The sequence below is a fragment of the Leopardus geoffroyi genome, chromosome B3 (genome assembly GCF_018350155.1).
Source record: "Leopardus geoffroyi isolate Oge1 chromosome B3, O.geoffroyi_Oge1_pat1.0, whole genome shotgun sequence".
In the NCBI taxonomy this organism is placed as follows: Eukaryota; Metazoa; Chordata; class Mammalia; order Carnivora; family Felidae; genus Leopardus; species Leopardus geoffroyi.
Genome location: NC_059337.1, coordinates 81072659 through 81093014, shown reverse-complemented (window position 1 = coordinate 81093014; position 20356 = coordinate 81072659). Strand labels below are relative to the sequence as shown.

General features: G+C 36.3%; 1 protein-coding gene and 1 pseudogene across 12 annotated transcripts in view; both read left to right on the top strand.

Annotated features, from left to right (window-relative positions):
- Positions 1-20356, top strand: part of HECTD1 (HECT domain E3 ubiquitin protein ligase 1) — a 91818-nt gene that overhangs the window by 13892 nt on the left and 57570 nt on the right. For all 12 annotated transcript variants that reach the window (XM_045450611.1, XM_045450610.1, XM_045450605.1 and 9 more), the window contains exons 3-10: positions 7196-7430; positions 10884-11111; positions 12066-12347; positions 12444-12714; positions 13239-13315; positions 13401-13499; positions 16150-16264; positions 16899-17073. In XM_045450611.1, coding sequence (XP_045306567.1) covers positions 7196-7430; positions 10884-11111; positions 12066-12347; positions 12444-12714; positions 13239-13315; positions 13401-13499; positions 16150-16264; positions 16899-17073 — 1482 coding nt within the window. The remainder of the gene's footprint in view (positions 1-7195; positions 7431-10883; positions 11112-12065; positions 12348-12443; positions 12715-13238; positions 13316-13400; positions 13500-16149; positions 16265-16898; positions 17074-20356) is intronic.
- LOC123583513 lies at positions 17795-18321 on the top strand (annotated as a pseudogene).

The following is a 20356-nucleotide window of genomic DNA, read 5'->3' as shown; positions in this document are numbered from 1 at the left end:
TGTTCCATCTGTAAGGTTTTTTCCCCTCACAAATTGTGCTTTTTATTTCTAAAACTTTTTTTTGATTCTTTTTTATATTTTCTGTTTCTCTGCTGAAAACTTCTGTTTCCAGTCATTTCAAGAATGTTCACATTTACCTGGTAGAGTGTAGCTATAAAAGCTGATTTATAATCCTCTTTGGTAATTTTAACATCCAGATTGACTCAGGCTTGCATCTGTTGGCTGTCTTTTTCTTGAGTTGGATAGATCAGATTGTACTGATTGTGTTTCAAGTTATTTTGGATTTTATCTTAGATATTTCAGATATTATATTGTGAGATTCTGGGTTTTATAAAAATCCTCTGGAGATAATGTTGATTTTGTTGTTTTATATTGGTATGTAGTCAACCCAGTTAGATTTAGACTGCAAGTTCTGTCTTGCTCTTTGTAGGTGGTGGTTCCAACGTCCATGATTTCATAGCCTTTGTTATGGTGTTTGGGTCTACTCTGTACATGTGTCATTCTTAGTATAATCTGGGACTTGGATGGTGGATTATGTCATAGTTGTCAAAGTCTTTGCTGCTGTTCTTCACCTCTCCTCCACTGTGCAGTTTGGAGGTGAGCTTAGGATTTGTGTTGGGGATCCTCTTTTTTGCTCTTTCTTCTGAGATTTCCCCTGTATCTTTTGGCTACCCAGAGCCCTTTTTTACTAGTGTTCTGAAACTGGGACTCTCTTGATGTTACATCTACACTTCTTCCCACCCCCTATCCTCCATTCTTCTTCCCCCTTGTGCTGGGACTAGACTAGACTGCCCCCCAGGTGAAAGTATTGAGAAAAAAAGAAGAAGATAATAGGATTCTTCTCATGCTCTTTTGACCACAGGGGCTCCTTTTCTTAGTTCCCAGTTCTCTGCAGGGCCTTAGATGCTCAGGCCACCTCCACTGCACTGTGGATGTGTCATTCAGGGTTTAGTTTGAGGCTTAACTCTGAGGCTAGCCTTTGGGTCAGCAGGGAGAAAAAGCCGCAGTACTTTTTCCTCAAACTCTCTGGCTCACAACGACCCTCTTTCTTGGTTCTGAGTTTTTGTTCTGTGCTCCTGCTACATAGTTTGGGGACTTGCCTCATCCAGGGGTCAAACCAGGAAAGAAAAGAGGAAAGGAAAAAGCCCCTGAAACTCACTTCCATCATGGGTCTTTATTTAAGTTTTGAATTCCTATCCAGTCTATCTGCTGTGTACTTTTCAGAGTCCTCAGATACTTTTTTTTTTTTCCAGTAAGTTTATTTTGTGAGATAGAGAACACAAGTGGGGGAGGGGCAGAGAGAGGGAGAGACAGAATCCCAAGCAAGCTCTGTGCCTTCAGCGCAGAGCCTGACATCAGGCTTGAATTCACATACCGTGAGATCATGACCTGAGCTGAGATTAAGAGTCAGACACTTCACCGACTGAACCACCCAGGTGTCTCAGTTGCTTTTTTTGTTTTGTCCAAGGTTTTTGGTTGCAATCATTGGGAGAAATAGGCTGTAATAAGCTTAGTGAAGTTGACTTGTCCCAAACTTTAAATTTATTTTCTGGGAATTACAAAATACGTTTGTTTCAAAAATTTGAAAAAAAATCAGAAAAGGAAGTTTAGAGAATGAGAAATTTGGGAAATTCAGAAGAGTTTAAAGAAGCTTAGAATTTCTCTAATTTTCAGAGAAATTATCTATAACTGCACCATTCAGAAATAAGCCATTTTAACTTTTTCCTCTAGTTTTTTCCTCAGGATATTTTTACACAAACACTAATGGCTATGAGTTTTTTCATTTATTTTATATTTCTGTTAAACAATATTTGTATCATAAGTTTTCAGTAAGTACCTTAATAAAACCTTCATAACCTGTCATACAATTATGTCATATACTTAATTATGCCCTTGTTATTAGATATATATAGTTCATATCACTGAAATCTTTGTACATTTTTGTCTGATAACTTTTTTGAAGTCTTGAATTCACAATTACATAAAAAGGAAATCAAAATTTCCTCATTTGTTTGAAATATTTAATTATTTTTAGAAATCTGACCAAATGTGTTTGTATATAATTATCTTCTTAGAACCACCTTCAAAATGGTACTGCATTTGATAGAGGACCTTGTGGTTTTGGGTTGTTTTGAACTTTACAGTTTATTGTAGGAAAATCCAATTGAAGATAATGTTACAAATTTTCATTCCTTGGAGCAATGAATGAGTAGGTTTCTAAATTTTGATTTTTATCTTTTAAGAGAAATTGGAATGGAAATTTTAAAATGATGTTTATATTTGCCCAGCATGGTTTTGTATGTACCTCAAGTATGTGTTCATACAGAAATAAGGTCTGTATTAGAAATACAGGAATAAAATATGAATGATTGGAGGAGCACCTGAGTGGCTCATTCAGTTAAGCATCTGACTCTTGATTTTGGCTCAGGTCATGGTCTCATAGTTCATGGGTTTGATCCCCCCATCGGATTCTGTGCTGACAGTGCAGAGCCTGCTTGGGATTCTCTCTCTCTCTCTGTCTCTGTCTCTCTCGCTCTCTCGCCCTCCCTGCCTCTCTCTCTCTCTTTCTTAACTTTTTTTTTTAATGTTTTTTTAATTTATTTTTGAGACAGAGAGAGATAGAGCATGAGCATAGGAGGGGCAGAGAGAGAGGGAGACACAGAATCTGAAGTAGGCTCCAGGCTTCAAGCTGTCAGCACAGAGCCTGACGCAGGGCTTGAACTCAGACTGTGAGATCATGACCTGAGCTGAAGTTGGAGGCTTAACCGACTGAGCTACCCAGGCACCCCCCTCTCTCTCTTTCAAAATAAATAAATACACTTTAAAAAATGAAAAAAATATACTTTAAAAAAATATAGTGATTGAATTCATTTGGGAATTTACTTGGTAATTTTTTGTTATTCTCATCAGAAACTCTTTGTGTCCTGAAGTGTTTGTATATATGTATATGTGTGTGTGTGTACAGCTTTAGGTTCTTTATTTTCTTGGTGGGGGGTTGAATAATTCTGTGTTTAATATAATTAAAAAAAATTGTTTTAATATGAAATTTATTGTCAAATTGGTTTGCATACAACACCCAGTGCTCATCCTAACAGGTGCCCTTCTCAATTCCCATCACCCACTTTCCCCTCCCTCCTACCCCCCATCAACCCTCAGTTTATTCTCAGTCTTTAAGAGTCTCTTATGGTTTGCCTGCCTCCCTCTCTAAGTTTTTTTCCCCCTTCCCCTCCCCCATGGTCTTCTGTTAAGTTTCTCAGGATCCACATAAGAGTGAAAACGTATGGTATCTGTCTTTCTCTGTATGACTTATTTCACTTAGCATAACACTCTCCAGTTCCATCCACATTGCTACAAAAGGCCATATTTCATTCTTTCTCATTGTTTATTTATTTTTGAGAGAGACAGCGAGCAGGGGAGAGGCAGAGAGAGAGGGAGACACAGGATCTGAAGCAGGCTCCAGGCTGTGAGCTGTCAGCACAGAGCCTGATGTGGGGCTCAGTCTCACCCACCATGAATTCATGATCTGAGCCGAAGTCTGACACTTAACCAACTGAGCCACCCACGTGCCCCATTCTGTGTTTAATTTTAAAAGTTTATTAATTTTATTGTGGCCAGTCAAATTTTATGAAGTAAAGTTTTATTTTATCTTATTAAATGTTTATTTATTTTGAAAGAGAGAACATGAGCACAGGAAGGGCAGAGAGAGAAGGAGAGAGAGAATGCACTGTTAGTGCAGAGCCTGATGCAGGGCTTAAACTCACAAACCATGAGATCATGACCTGAGCAGAAATCAAGAGTTGGATGCTTAACTGGCTGAGCCACGCAGACACCCCAATGCTAGGCATATATCTTATGTGGATGTCTAAGTAGCTATTTGAATAGTCCAAACAAGAGTTTGAGGTTGGCTTGTAAAAAATGATTGAGAGAAGTGGACAGATTTAGGATATATTTTAGAGGGAAAATTGGTGTGATTTAACTTATGGATTGGATGTGTAATGTGAGGAAAATAGGGGAAAAACTAAGGATGATTCTTAGGTTTCTGGCCTTTTGAATAGTTGTAATAATCACAAAGATGATGATTTGGGAGTGGAGGAACATAGCAGGAGTTTTGTTTAGGATATGCTCTTTTTAAGGTGCCTGGGATAACCATAAAGTTGAGGTTGAGTTCAACGACCAAGTTGAATTATCTATCAACATAGGGTTTCTCTGAAAATGATATTAAGAAATTCTCGGTCAACTATACTCAAAAAAAAAAAAAAAAAAAAGATTAAAAAAAATCCCTAACCAACAACTGAAGGCACAGTTTTAAGGTATTACATGTTAATATTACAATGGTTGTTTTAAAGCAGGAAAACCAGTAGAGTATGTTAAGAAACAATACTTGTTTTTAAAAAAAATACTTGTTAGTGATTTTTTTTAGTTCATTATGAACTTTTAAGTAATATAAGTATAGTTCTTTCAACTGTTTTGTGCTTTTTAGAGATCATTAATTAATATTGGCATGTTTTTCCCTGCCTTTTTGCTCAATTTATAGTTGATTTGTATTGAGATTTTGTAATTTGCTTTGATTCTAAACACTTTTTTAAAAATGTTTATTTATTTTTGAGAGAGAGTGAGCAAGCATGAGAGGGGGAGGGACAGAGAGAAAGGGAGACAGTATCTGAAGCAGGCTCCAGGCTCTGAGCTGTTAGCACAGAGCCTGATGTGGGGCTCAAACTCATAAACTGCAAGATCATGACCTGAGCCAAAGTCGGGCACTTAATGAACTGATTCCCAGGTGCCCCTGCTTTGATTCTAAATTAAAAAATTAGTGATTTTATATATGAAAATGCCTAAATACTTTCTCATTGTTGAAAAAGTAAGGAGCCATAAAAAGAATTATTTTTCTGCCCATTTGTACAGCCCATGTTCTGTACTATAATTTTAGAAAGTTCATGAAGCAGCTACCTGACATAAAGTAAGCTCTTATGTGTTCTGACCATCTTTATTTTTCTCTTGGTAATAAAATTGATCACAGTTAAAATCTGAGAACCTATGTTTAGAAATTTTTTTTTTTAAACTGTCCCCTACCGATACTTGTTCAGAAGATTTGTCATATTTTGGAGGACACAGCAGGGAATATAGTCCCCAAATTGGCAAATACTACATTTCCACATGAAATATAGAAAAGTTACACTAAACATTTGTTTTCTGTTAATTTTTTGGTGGGCAGTTTTTGTACTGGGTAAGAAAGATGAATAATTAAAATTTTTAATGTAAAGCATGTGGTAGATCAGTTCTTGTCCTTTGAATCAAGGACTGTCTGCTTCAGCATCTTATTTTTTATTCAAAAGTTACTGTTTTCTAAAGAAAAAAATAGTTTTAAAAACTGTGTTGTTGGGTGAGCCTGGGTGGTTCAGTCAGTTGAGTGTCCAACTCTTGATCTCAGCTTAGGTCATGATCTGATGGTTCGTGGGTTTGAGCACCGCTTTGGGCTCTGTGCTGATGGTGTAGATCCTGCATGGTATTCTCTTTCTCCCTGTCTTCCCCTCCCCTGCGTGTGCATGCGCACATGTTCACATGCTTTCTGCCTCTCAAAATAAATGTTAAAAAAAAAAAAGATTATGTTGTTCCCCAATAGTATTAACATTTTTATAGTCTCTTTTCATTTCTTCAGTTTACTACATATGCATAGGTAGACAGCAGCGAAAGTGCTTTAAGATTCTGATATGCTAGTCAGTCTTCTGATCTTACCTGGGAGCTAGAGGACTATCTCTTATAATGTTGCCTCAGAGCATTTCCTGCTCAGGAAGATTACAAGTGACTGTGTGACAGAGATTGCTAGTGTTGTAGACTAATAAAAACCACCTGTGTTTAATCAATGACTGGTCAATCATGGAATGCAAGAGATTTTTTTTTTTTAAGCTTATTTATTTTGAAGTGAGAGTGATAGCAGAGGAGGGGCATAGAGGGAGAGGGTGGGGCTGAGATAGAGAGGGTGAAGTGGTGATAGAGAGGGAGAGAAAGAATCCCAACCAGGCTCCACACTGTGAGAGCAGAGCAGTACGAAGGGCTCAATCTCATGAACTGAGTGATGATGACCTGAGCTGAGATCAAGAGTCTGATGCTTAACAGACTAAGACATCCAGGTGCCTCTGCAAGAGATCTTATGAAATCTTTGGTAGTATTCCTGCTGGTGGACTCCTTAAGTTAAGATCATCTAAGCAGATTAAGAGTAGAGTTGCTTTGATGTTCATACAGATAGTTTTAAAGGTAAGCACACAAAAATTTGGAGGACAAAGTAATTCCCACTAAAACATTTAGAGCACACTACCTTTTGTGTTATCTGTAGTCCATTTAAAGCTTAGTTTGTGCAGAGAAGTTAGAATAATGTATTTGATTTCATGTAACTGAGATTTCTATGAAATGTGAATCATGGTCTTTCATATTTTAAGTGTTGATAAAATATAGGGGATATTATTGGCACCTCACAAATTCTACTTTTGATAAAACTGTTTTATGCAGGTTTATATTAGCAGGCATTAGACTATTCATAGGAGGGAGGGAGAGCTAAAGTTAATTAGTTTAATACAGTTCCAATGTACTGAGCTAAGTGTTTATATAATTTTATTTAATTTTTGTAACATCCATATAAAGTAGGTATTCTTTAGATATTATCTTTGCTTTACAAATGGGGAAATTGGACCAGAAAGATTACAAAGTTGTATGTTTTTCCCTTGTCTGTTAAACCCCAAATCAGTACTTGTTCCCATAAAACAGGAATTGAATGATGTTCCTGGCCTTCAGGACCTTTTAATGTAAATAAGGAAATAAAATGATAGATTAGATAGCATGGGCACTGTTTGTATGAGGTTTTAGGTACATGAAAGTACCACTTAGCTCTCTGAAGAGGTTAGGGAAGGTTTTACAGAGGAGTTGATGTTCGAGCTGAGTATTGAGTAGGAATTTTTTTTAACGGGTTTCAAGATAATGCTGCTACTTTATTTAAACTGTTAACTTGATATTTTCAGCAGTGATGAAATTAGCATGTGAGAATTGTTATAGAAACAAAAGTATTGTGAGAAATACTGCCTAATACACACGCAGGCACAGTATAAAACGTGCTGTATTATGTTACAGTTTTTATTATTTTGTTAATATTTTGATGTGAAGAATTTAATAATTCTAGGTGTAATATGATTTTTTTTCACTACAGATGTCCTCCTCGCACTTTCTTACCAGCCCTCTGCAAAATTTTTCTTGATGAAAGTGCTCCGGACAATGTGTTAGAGGTGACAGCCCGTGCCATCACATACTACCTGGATGTATCTGCAGAATGCACCCGAAGGATTGTTGGGGTTGATGGAGCTATAAAAGCACTTTGTAATCGTTTAGTTGTGGTTGAACTTAATAACAGGACTAGCAGAGACTTAGCTGAACAATGTGTAAAGGTAAGTCTTTGTTATTTATTGACCCATTTGAAGGTCACTTAGAGAATAAAAAATATATTTTGCTAAAAAAAATTCTTTCATTATTCTTTGAGAGTGGTTGACAGCAGTGGAAATCACGGTCCTTGTGGCACTGGAGAAGATCCTGTGTGGTTTGGGGAAAGAAATCTTATCTTTGATGGAAAATTGTGGGTCACTCACTGCTCATGCGCTTCTGTGCTGGCTCTTGGGTTTCTGGTAGCCATAATCATTTTGAGATAGGTTATCCCTGTTGTTAGCCAAATGATTTTCTCTGAAAATAGTAATAACAGCAACCACAAGTAACATTAACTTTTGGAGTCAGACATTGTACTGAACACTGTACATGTGTTCATTTAAACCTTCATGACAACTTCATATGACATAGGTGCTGCTAACATCAGCATTTCTACTTTCTCAAATAATTCAAGCATACTGAAGTTGAGTAACTTCACTGGGGTTGATACAAGTGGTGGCACAGTCAAAATTTGAAGATTAGGAATATGAACATTAGGAAGTCTAGTTCTAGGGCCCATGGATTTAACTAGTTTTCTTCCTTCCTCTCCTTTTTCCTTGTTCCTTGTTCCTCGTTCCTTGTTCCTTTCCATTCCATTCCATTCCATTTAATTTGAGAGAGAGAGAGAAAATGAGAATCCTAATCAGCCTCCACACCCAATGCAGAGCCTGATTTGGGACTCAATCCCTCCTGGATCGTGACCTGAGCTGAGTTTAAGAGTTGGATGCTTAACTGACTGAACCACGGTGCCCCTAACCATTTTGCTATACTTCTTTTAGAGTTAGCTGTTTTGTTTTCATTCCTGGTGGAACTAATTATAAACTTTGTGATTTTAAAAGCACCAGTACTGGGCTAGTGGCTTTATTAGATGTACTTAATGAACACATTTAGATTTTGTATGATTTTCTTTTTATGATTCCTGTTTCATTCTTGTTATGATTCTTGCTGCTCTAGGTCAGCAGTTTTCACACTTTCTCAGGATCACTTTATAAGCCTTACTATTGAAGGACCCTCAAAGAGCTTTTGTTTATGTAGGTTATATATTTATATTTACTATATTAGATATTAAAACAGAAATTTAGAATATTTATCTGAAAATAACAAACTCATATGTTAACATACATTTAAAAGTTTTTTTTAATTGTTTTTTTTATTTTTTGAGAGAGACACAGAGAGCAAGCTGGGGAGGGGCAGAGAGAGAGAGAGACAGAGAGAGAGAGAGGGAGACACAGAATCCGAAGCAGGTTCCAGGATCTGAGCTGTCAGCACAAAGCCTGTTGTGGGGCTTGAACTCATAAACAGTGTGATCATGATCTGAGCCGAAGTCAGAGGCTTAACCAACTGAGCCACCCAGGTGCCCCTGTTAATGAAAATAATTATTTCTTGAACAAATAGAAAATTAGAACAGCAGCATTGTTAAGCACTTTTGTATGTCTTTGGTAGTGTCTGGCTTAATAGAAGACAGGTGGGGGGCACCTGGGTGGCTCAGTTGGTTAGGCGTCCAACTTCGGCTCAGGTCATGTTCTCACGGTTCGTGGTTCTAGTCCCGCGTCAGGCTCTGTGCTGACAGTTCAGAGCCTGGAGCCTGCTTCAGATTCTGTGTCTCCCTCTCTCTGGCCCTCCCCCACTCATGCTCTGTGTCTCTCTCAAAAATAAACAAACATTAAAAAAAAAAAAAAGACAGGTGGATCGTCATACCTACTTTGGCATTCAGTCTGTTGCTATATCCCATACAGCTTCTCAAAAACTCCGCTGTATATTCCCGAGAAAGTGAGAATGAAAAAAATAATTACAGTCATGGTATTAGTATTAGGAAAAAATTTTTATTTCAAGGATTCCTAAAAATGTCTTCTTTCCACTTTGAGAGCTGCGGATGTAGGTGTTACTGTCTTGATTTTCTGCCTCTTCATCTGTAGATTTATTTCTGTCTGTAGCCTCGGAGGAAGAGGTATATGTTTTCCTGTTTAGAGCTTTTTTTCTCTTCTCAGTCTCTTGATCATGTCACTTCATGTTTCAGGTCTGTTATTTTACTCCACTGTTTATTCACAGACTCATATTTTCAAATTCTTTCTTGTCTCTTACACCCTCCTCTCCCTTTTTCTGTTTCCTTTGCAGATTATTATTACTGATTTATTCTTTAGTGGTGATATTATATAAGGTTCTTTTTTACCTTCTTAAAACTATATAAATTTGCCTAGACTGTCTTATCTATTAACATCAGTACCATTCAGACATTCTTATCTGTAGGCCTGACCTCTCTTGAGTTCTAGACTCCATTTTCAAAGGCTTGTTGGACAACTCCAGCTAGATGTCTGAATTCATGATCTTTCACTACAGATACAATTATTTTGATAATTGTCATCAACTTCACCCAGTCACTCTAAACAGAAACCTGTACTTTATCCACTCCACACATGTAATTCATAATCAAGTGCTTTTCTGATTTATTTCCTTTTGTCTCTGTTAACTGCCTTAGTTAAGCTCTCATCCTGTCTTGAATATTCATGCTTGAATTTTTTTTTGCATTTGCCTCTACACTCTTTCTGTGCTGCATTCCCAGTTATTAACTAGAAACCTGATCATACTATTTTTATGCTGAAAATATTTTTCTTGAAAAAATTTTTTTTTCTTGCTTAAAGAATAGTCTAAATTTCTGGTATGCTCATAAGATCTGTGGACTCTGTTTACTCATTACTTCTACCCAAACTCCTTAAACATCAACATAATTTAGAAATCAAAGTTGGATTTTAATGTTTTGACCTTCCTAGAGTAAGTGTGAGGATGATGAATAATGTAATAGCAAGCATTTAATTATTTTTTTAAATGTCTAGGACTTTATAAACTTTTGCTTAGTTACTTTAATTACTTAGCTTGCTATATAGTCCTTAGCCTCTGAATCGATAGTGTCCAACGTGGTCGCCATATAGGACATTTCAAATGTGGCTACCCCAAACAAAGATGTGCTATAAATATAAAACCTACATGGGATTTTGAAGATTTAATACATAAAATAATGTAAGATATATCAAATTTTTTAATTTTTTAATTTTTGGGAGAGCGAAGAGGGGGAGGGGCAGAGATAGGGAGATAGAGGATCTGAAGTCAGTTCAGCTGATAGGCTGACAGCAGTGAGCCATGTGTGGGGGGCTTGAACTCATGAACCACGAGATCATGACCTGAGCTGAAGTCACATGTTCAACCAACTGAGCAACCCAGGCGCCCTGAATGTATCAATTTTTTAACATTGATAACACTTGAAATGATGACACCTTGCATGTATTAGACTAAATTAAATATAATACTTCATTTTGCTCTACTTTTTAAAGTATGGCTACTAAGTAATTTAGAGGGTACATTATGTTTTCTGTGATGCTAGAAAATTAAAATTGGACTTACTGTATTCTTTTGTTAATTAATTGTAGGTGTTAGAACTGATATGTACTCGTGAGTCAGGAGCAGTCTTCGAGGCTGGTGGCTTAAATTGTGTGCTTACCTTCATTCGTGACAGTGGACACTTGGTTCATAAAGATACCTTGCATTCTGCCATGGCTGTGGTATCAAGACTCTGTGGCAAAATGGAACCTCAAGATTCTTCTTTAGAAATTTGTGTGGAATCTCTGTCTAGTTTATTAAAACATGAGGATCATCAGGTAAATAAATCACTGTTGTATACTTTGTATTCAAAAAGTGATTTTATAGTGTACTCTGATGAAGTAGAGGTAATTCTGTTTTCTCTTTTTCTCATTTTATATTTCTATACGGTATTCCTTTTATGTTTCGGCAGTGAAACATTTTATTTTTTATTAAATTTTTTGATGTTTATTTATTTTTGAGAGAGAAAGAGCGAGCAAGTGCAGGGGAGAGGCAGAGAGAGAGGGGGACACAGAATCCAAAGCAGGCTCCGAGCTCCAACCTGTCAGTAGAGAGCCTGACACAGGACTCGAACTCACAAAACGTGAGATCATGACCAGAGCCAAAGTCAGATACTTAACCAACTGAGCCCCCAAACATTTTAAATTATAAACATGATGAGTTTATTTGTAAAATTTAAACATTTCAGAAATATATAATTTTTTAAAGCTACCTTATACTCAGTGTGATTTGATGACTCAGCACAATTTTGTTGACTTAAGTAGTTCTCATTGAAGTAAAATAACACAGCATTTAAAATCTTATATGTGTAAAATTTTTTTGAATGAGCATACTTTAGGAAATAGAACTGGACTTTTAAATGCCTTTTTACCATTCCATTGAGTTATTTTTGGTTATTCATTGGTTATTTTGGCAGAGTTGTTCATAATAATAGTATTTATTGAGCTTTCACTGCCTATCTGGATTCTTCATATATATCATCTTATTTAAGCTTGGACAGTGAATTATAAATATTATTACCCCATTTAACATATCAGGAAACAGCTTGTTAAGCAGTTAAGTAACATCCATAGGTCATAGAGTTAGCAGAATGTGGAGCCAGGATTAAAATCTAGACCTTATATCCTTTCTGTAGCTGCCTTTCTTATACTCTCAGTAATGAAATTAGCAGTACTCACCTTTAGCCCTTTTTAGGTGAATTTTATCCATATGCATATTCTTTACATCATTAGGTTTCAGATGGAGCTCTGCGGTGTTTTGCCTCACTAGCAGACCGATTTACCCGTCGTGGTGTTGACCCAGCTCCATTAGCGAAGCATGGATTAACTGAGGAGCTGTTATCTCGCATGGCTGCTGCTGGTGGTACTGTATCAGGACCATCATCAGCTTGTAAACCAGGTCGCAGCACTACAGGAGCGCCTTCCACAGCTGCAGATTCCAAATTGAGTAACCAGGTGTCGACAATTGTAAGTCTGCTCTCAACACTTTGCAGAGGCTCTCCAGTAGTCACACACGTAAGAGTGTTTTTGAATCTTTGATTTTTAATCTTGCAGAAAAAGTGTTTTTGTATAATGCAAATATATTGAACTTTTCTCCCATTCCCTTTCTAGGATCTCCTGAGGTCAGAACTTCCGGATTCAATTGAAAGTGCATTGCAGGGTGATGAAAGATGTGTGCTTGATACCATGCGTTTGGTTGACCTTCTCTTGGTGCTATTATTTGAAGGACGAAAAGCTTTGCCAAAGTCTAGTGCTGGATCTACAGGCAGAATCCCAGGACTTCGCAGATTGGATAGCTCCGGGGAGCGCTCACATCGGCAGCTTATAGACTGTATTCGAAGTAAAGATACCGATGCACTTATAGATGCAATTGACACAGGAGGTCGGAAAATATTTTTTTAAATATAAAAAGAAAAATGTGTGAGATAAGGAATTATATGGGCAATTTCTAGTTTTTAGATTATGGACAGTAGTTTTAGCAGTTGAGCCAGATAATAGAATGGCCATCCACTTCTGTATCCTCTCCCCATGTATATAATTATCAGCCTGGTACATGGTAAGACCAGAGTAAATGCCTATTAAATGAGTAAATGAAATGAGTAAAGGAAACTTGTATCCTGTTGAGTTGTGTTATATATTTAGGTTTTTTGTTTCTTATTTTATGTTTATTTTTAAGGCTTACAGCCTGGTGAATCTTCAGTGGCTTAAACATTTTAGAATATTTTTTTCTTAGCAGAATTTGTGGGTTATTTACTACTGTACGGTTTACTTAAGTGTTTAAAATTGGCTCTGGATTTCGTGGTTAGTGGTTATTAATAACAGTTTTGAAATGGTTCCCACTGTAGAGAAGTTCAGTGTTATTTTGTTAGATTTTTAAAAACTTATTTTTCTCCTTCAAACTTCCAGCCTTTGAAGTAAATTTTATGGATGATGTGGGTCAGACTCTATTAAACTGGGCCTCTGCTTTTGGAACTCAGGAAATGGTAAGCTGATAAATAAAAGCTAGTGTTTTAAATCAAAGATAGAACTGTTAATAAGGCAACTTTATGATTCTTCATAATTTTACAGGTAGAATTTCTTTGTGAAAGAGGTGCTGATGTTAATAGGGGTCAAAGGTCATCATCATTACATTATGCTGCATGTTTTGGAAGACCTCAAGTAGCAAAGGTAAAATCCAGGTTTTTAAATTATTAATTTAATATTTAACATTTACGTGGTTCCAAAATTAGAATGATATAAAAACTTTTATTCTGATAAGTCATGCTTCCATGCCAACTCCATTCACTCCATTCCCCATTGCTCATTATAAGTAAGCGTTTTTTATTTTTTTAGTGTTTCGTAGCACAGATACAAATATATATGCTTATTCCCTCCTTATACAAAATGTAGCATGTTACATACACTGATCTATGCTTTTTTCATTTAGTAGTATATATTGAAGTCCTTTTCCTTTTAGCATTTGGGTAACTTTTTTTACATGTGTATACTTACCCTATGTAGATATACCACAAATTTATTCAGCCAGTCACCTGTTGCTAAACACTTTGTCTTTTCTTTCTTACTCTTGGCACCAAGTAACCTTGTACATATTTGTGTTATTTTTGTTTATCATTAAAGCAAATAACTTATTTGCTGAAGAATCATAATATTTTTGACTCTTAGGTTAGCAAAGGACCTTGGAAAGTTCTTTTTACACTTAGGAGAGAAATTGAGGTCCCGCAAAATCAAATGATAAGGGTTGAATTGAACCAAATGTGAGACTGATCTAGGTCTCTAGAAAATTCATATTGTGAGGTAATTTGACACGGTGTAATGTTAGTCTGCTACTAAGTCAGGCACACTTGGATTCAAGTTTCAACTTATTAGTAAAAAGATTGTTAGCACTTCAGCAAAAATTTGACGTGAAGTTTTATCAATTAAATGTATGTATATTCATAGCATGATTATTGTTGTAATTAGAAAAAAAATACATGAAAAACAGTGTAGCAGTCAACACATCGTAGATGCTCAAATGATAGTTGCTGTTACTGTCTTTACACTATCAGAAAATTTGGGATAACAACTTCACTTTCTAACCTGGGAAAGGTGTTTTCTTCAAGGCCAAATTCTGTCAATTTGAATTGGTTAGTTTTTAGAGAGATTGATGCTTCTAAGGATAATAAGAAATTTTTATTGACCTGTTTTCTTTTGACCTGTACTGTTTTGCAGTTATGAGTGGTTGAGTGGTAGAGAAAGAGCCAAATGAATTTTATCTAACCCTAACCTGTCTTGGTTATACATCAGCCTACAGTGAGCAATAGCTGCTATTACTAATAATGATATGATAGGTAGTACTGAGCACTTAACTCTGGGCTAGCCAGTGTCTTAGGTATTTAACATGTCTTGTCATTTAATCTTCATAGATCCTTCTGGTTTTAATTGATTCTGTGATACACTGCCACTTTCCCTCTTCCCCCTCCATACACATTTTCACATCTCTTAAATAGGAAATGTTGTATAATTGCTGTTGACTGGATAGAAATTGCAGCATAGTTATCATTACCTGTTCATGCAACAAAAACTGTGAAATGGATTTAGTGATTTCAGTAAAGACTCCTGTCTGATAGAGGAGCGCTCAGAAATGCTGCATCATTAATGCTCTTTATGGCACAGATGATAGCATTGTTTGTAGAAATACAGATCTTGTTGATTTTGAATCAAAAAGTAATTAATTATGAAGAATTGTGCTCAGAATATGAGGAAGGTTCAGAATACCTTATAGTTCATTTATATTTTCTTTTTTATGTTTGTCCAAGTAATGTGTGAAAAAAATCTTAACTTTAAGAAAGTTCTTTCAATACATTCAAAACCCAAGCAATAGGAAAGCATGTTCCACAATTTAACTGGCATCTTTTTCTTTCTTAGTGGTAATTAATGATGTATCTAATAATCTGTGGCATCCTAGATTTGGTAAAATACTGAATTATGATTCAAACCCCAGCAGTTTGGATTTTTTAGCCAGTACTGCATACTTTCCAGATGTGTGTATGTATTCACTTACTTGTCAGATATATCACATCATGATGAAGTTTAAAAAACTGCAGCTCTGAGACTTATAAGAAAAACATGAGATGTGTTCTCTGTTGGAACTTACAGTCTGCTAGGGAGAGAGTCCAGTGACCATTAAAAATGAGTGAACAGTAGGGGCACCTGGGTGGCTTATTTGGTTAAATGTCTGACTCTTGGTTTCAGCTCAGGTCACGATCTCAGTTTGTGGGATTGAGCCCTGCGTCAGCTCCGTGCTAACAGTGTGGAGCCTGCTTGAGATTCTCTCCCTCTCTCTCTCTGCCCCTCTCTCAATTGCACTCTCTTGTCTCTGTCTCAAAATAAACATTAAAAAAAAAAAAAAGTGAATAGGGTGAATTAGTATTTAAGACATAAATTTTGTAGTTTGTTCAAGGAGCATTGATTTAACTTGGTAATTGGTACTGCATAGGAAAGGAGGAAATTACCGTGTCACAAACTTACACTAGGACCTCTGCGTTAAAAAATATTGGGAGGAGGAGTTTGATGGAGAAGATGATAGGTTCAGATGTGAATGTACTTCATTCGAGTTGTTAATAAATAACCAAGTGAAATTAATCTCTAATATGTTCAAGATATAGATAGACCACTTTTAAGGTGATATATGCAAAAAAGGAGTGATTTGAGTTGGTGCCTGCTTTAAGTAATTATGAGAATCTGAAATCCTTGGGTACAGTCTAATGATTGCAGAATTGGATATTGAAGAAATAAGGTGTCAGTTCTTATATTCAAATTAAATGCTTTACTTTTCTAGACTCTGTTACGGCATGGTGCAAACCCAGATCTGAGAGATGAAGATGGGAAGACTCCATTAGATAAAGCTCGGGAAAGGGGCCACAGTGAAGTAGTAGCTATTCTTCAGTCTCCAGGTGAGTGGCAAAATCTTTGTCTTTAAGCCATCTGCTATTACTTTTCAGCTTCACTTTTACAGACATAGCTTTTTGTATATATATTAACATTATATAAATGAGTATTTTCTCTGAAGTCAAATAATTATGTACGTATACTTTCACATTTGATAAACCTTTAATAGTGTGCTATTTAGTGTACTTTGAGACTGTGGGTGCATAATTCCAGAATGACAAAATCAAAAGTTTAAGGGGCATGGGAATGTCGTAAAGAATAGTTGGGGATTGTGTAGCTGAAGTACTTTGACCACATTTTCAAGTTTTCACTGAGTAGATGAATGCAGAGTCTTTATGAGATAATTTCTGGAATCAAGTGGAATATCCAAAATTATTTCCTTAAGTTGAGATTCAGTTTATTGGTGTGACTAATGTTCTTTAGTATTCATGTGCTTGCTTTGGCAGCATATATACAAAAAAATTGGAACAGTAGTATTCTTACAAATACCTTTGATAGACACAGTATCTTAATTTCAATTTAATATTGTTAATTAGGGATAATTATAGTTTGAAATTGGGTACATTCATCTTAATGTTTTTCTTTTTTTCATTGAGAGAAAAAGTTTCCAAAAGTTTATTTATTGAATAATATCTGCAGGTGATTGGATGTGTCCAGTTAATAAAGGAGATGATAAGAAAAAGAAAGATACAAATAAAGATGAAGAAGAATGTAATGAGCCAAAAGGAGATCCGGAAATGGCACCTATATACTTGAAAAGATTATTGCCAGTGTTTGCACAGACATTTCAGCAAACTATGCTGCCTTCAATAAGGTAGTTATTCATAGTATTTGTGTTTACTAGTTAAATTATGCCATTTTGTACACTATTTATTTCCTCTTCCAAAAAGGATTGAACTTTATTTTAATATTGAAAAGGTATCATAAGTTAGATTGTTAGATTTCATAAGAAGTTAGGTTGGAAATTTGATTGGAGAGTTAAATCTTTTCTTCTGATGATCTGACTTAAGGAGTTTAGAAAGTGAAGAAGACTAGATTCCTAAGAGTTTTTGTAGCTCTCTGAATATCATCTCTAGAGAAATTTTGGTAAGTACAGCAAACATTTATTGAGCTTTATGGAGGCCTTTTAGGTAGAGGCAGTGTGAGATGGTTATTGGAAGAGTTACCCAAATAAATGGGACTTGGCTTTTGTTCACTGTACCCTTGCAGTTTAGTGAGGACGATGTGAGTAATAATACAGAGTAGTGAGAGATTAGACATAGCATCAGAGTTCTCTGGGAATATAGATGACTTAACAGCTAATCAGGCTGTGCAAATTGGAGAAAATTTTAATGCAGAAGTGAGATTTAGGGGCACCTGAGTAGCTTAGTCGGTTGAGCATCTGACTTCAGCTCAGGTCATGATCCCGCGGTTTATGAGTTCGAGCCCCACATTAGGCTTGCTGCTGTCAGTGCAGAGCCGGCTTCAGATCCTCTATCCTCCTCTCACTGCCCCTTCCCCATGCACTCTCTCTAAATAAATAAAACATAAAAAAAAAAAAAGAGATTTAGACCCTTGGCAACAGGCAGCTGGTCATGGTGGAGCAGCCCTGGAGTAGAGGCTGTGGTGGTGTGGGGACCTTATGCAGTGGCTGCAGGGCTGATGAGAAACTGCTAAAGTTCCTGTGGAAGTAAATTAGAATTTCCTAAGAATATAATGGATGGAGAAGAGAAAACCCATGGTGCCTATGAAGGCACCGAAACCATGTATGTCAAATTGATATCTTACGGTCATGAATTTATTGTAAAAAGAGAACATGCATTAACATCTGGAACAATAAAAGCCATGTTGAGAGATGAAGTCAGTTTTAGAATGAAGTCAGTTTTAGAGAGATCCCCTCACATATGCTATCAAAAGTATACATGTATTTTATGTATAAGATTTGCTATACTAACAGCTCCACAGAGATCCCTGAATTCCCAGTTGCACCTGTAATTGCACTGGAACTGCTGATAGCTGCAAACTTCCTAGATTGTTAAGTAAGATAAAGTATAATAAACTGTTAACTTTTTTCAGGATTTAATACCTGTACTTCAGCTAATTTTTTCATATATAACATGTTGCCTGTGTGCAGTTGAACTTTTTATTTTTAAGTTTTATTTATTTTGAGATAGAGTGCACAAGTCAGGGAGGAGCAGAGAGAGGGAGAGAGGGAGAATCCCAAGCAGGCTCCACATTTTCAGCTGTCAGCTGATGTGGGGCTCAACCCACGAACTCTGAGCTTATGACCTTAGCCAAAGTCACACGCTTAACTGACTGAGCTGCCCCGGCACCCCTGTCCACGGGTCTTTTGAATGGTCTGTTGCTTCATATCATTTAGGTCTCAGTTCAAATGTTTTGTCCACTGATATTTATCCACCTAATTTAAATTTACCCCTAGGACACATTTCACGTAAATTATGATGTTTTGCAGTCCTCATGGAGCTTTCAGTGTCTGAAATCTTGCTCTTCTTTGACTTTTGTTTGTTTTATTGCCTTCCCTCTAAAGTAAACTCCATGAGAGCTAGCCCTGTGTACTGCTGCAAAGACAAGGAGGTATAGAATAGGGTTTGATACTTAGTAGGTAACTCAATAAATATTTAGTGCATGAGTGAGTGTGCTTTGTTAGCAGTAGCAAGTATTTTAGTAACGATGGAGTATGTTTGGATTACTGTGATATGTTTGGATAGCTCAGTGAATAATATAAAGTAGGAGCCTTTACGACCTATGGAAGGCCCCCGTGGCCCATGCTAATGAGCATGGACTTTACTCCAGAGTTAAAGAAGGGTCATTAAATACCTGTGAGGATATTTGTTACAGTTGATTTTGTGATTTATAAAGATTACACTGGCAGCCCAGTGGAGAAAAAGACTGGGGGAGAGCAAGAAGGCTATTAAACAGTTCATTGTGAACTGTGAAGTGTATGAACTTCAAACATTTGCTTGGGGGCTGGATTGGTGGGAATAAATTCGGACGGTTGAGAGATGGGTTGTTTGACCCAAGGGATTGATGACCAGTTTGATATGAGTGATGAGGGTAAGAAAAGGGTGAAGAATGACTGCTGAATTTTTGGCTGAATGATTGAGAATTTTATTTTGGTCATTTTAAGTTAAGGAGGTCTTTAGAACATGTAGTTTTGTAGGATCAAGTGCCTAAGAGTTGACATTAAACTGCAAGCAGCATGCTTTAAGTAGGAGAAAAGTGTCAGTAAGACAATTCACTGTGAACATGAAGTACTTGGTTTTTATTCTTCTCCAAATAGCTTACAGAGATGTAGGTGTTAGTGGGGCCACCTTTTTTTTTTTTTTTTTTAATAGAACTTAGAATTGTCTTGAGTGAGCAAGTTCATTTTTGAACAAGATAATTTGACCTGAAAATTTTAGAGGACTAGCTGTCAGTATAATAAAAGAATCCTGATATATTTGGAGTAGAATTGCTTCATGATAAGGTCATCAGAAAATTAAAAAGTATGCTACCATGTAAGAGGGTTCTTTTATTAGATGTTTATTTTGTCACCCTTTTACATGTTTTAAGGTTATCTAAATGTAATTTTAGTTTAGTGCATTTGATGCCAAATTCTCCCAGGTAATAAATAGACACATTTAATTGTGGCAAGTAAGAAAGCCCAAGTTTTAGGTAAGAGCTCAGCCTCTGGAGTCAGTGCAAAGTGGGTCCAGATGCCAGCATTGCCATTTCTAGATAGGTGGCCATGAGCAAAGTACTTAACTTCTTTGATCTTAATTGATTTATCTCTAAGGTGGAGATAATTACACTAAATTCTCTTTAGGTAAAAGAAAAAAAATTAGATGTGATTAAGTGTTTAGCATAGTGCCTAATATTTTAAAGGTATTTGAAAAAAGTTCACTTACAGAATTATTTAGCATTATTTAAAAAAATTAAAAACAAAGGGGAGTAGGTTACAACCTGATTTTTTTACCATTTCATTTTAAGATTTATTTTAAAGTTTATTTACTTATTTTGAGAGAACGTGAGCAAGAGAGGGGCAAAGAGAGAGAGATGGAGAAAGAGAGAGTCCCAAGCAGGCTCTGCATTGTTAGTGTGGAGTCCCACACGGGGCT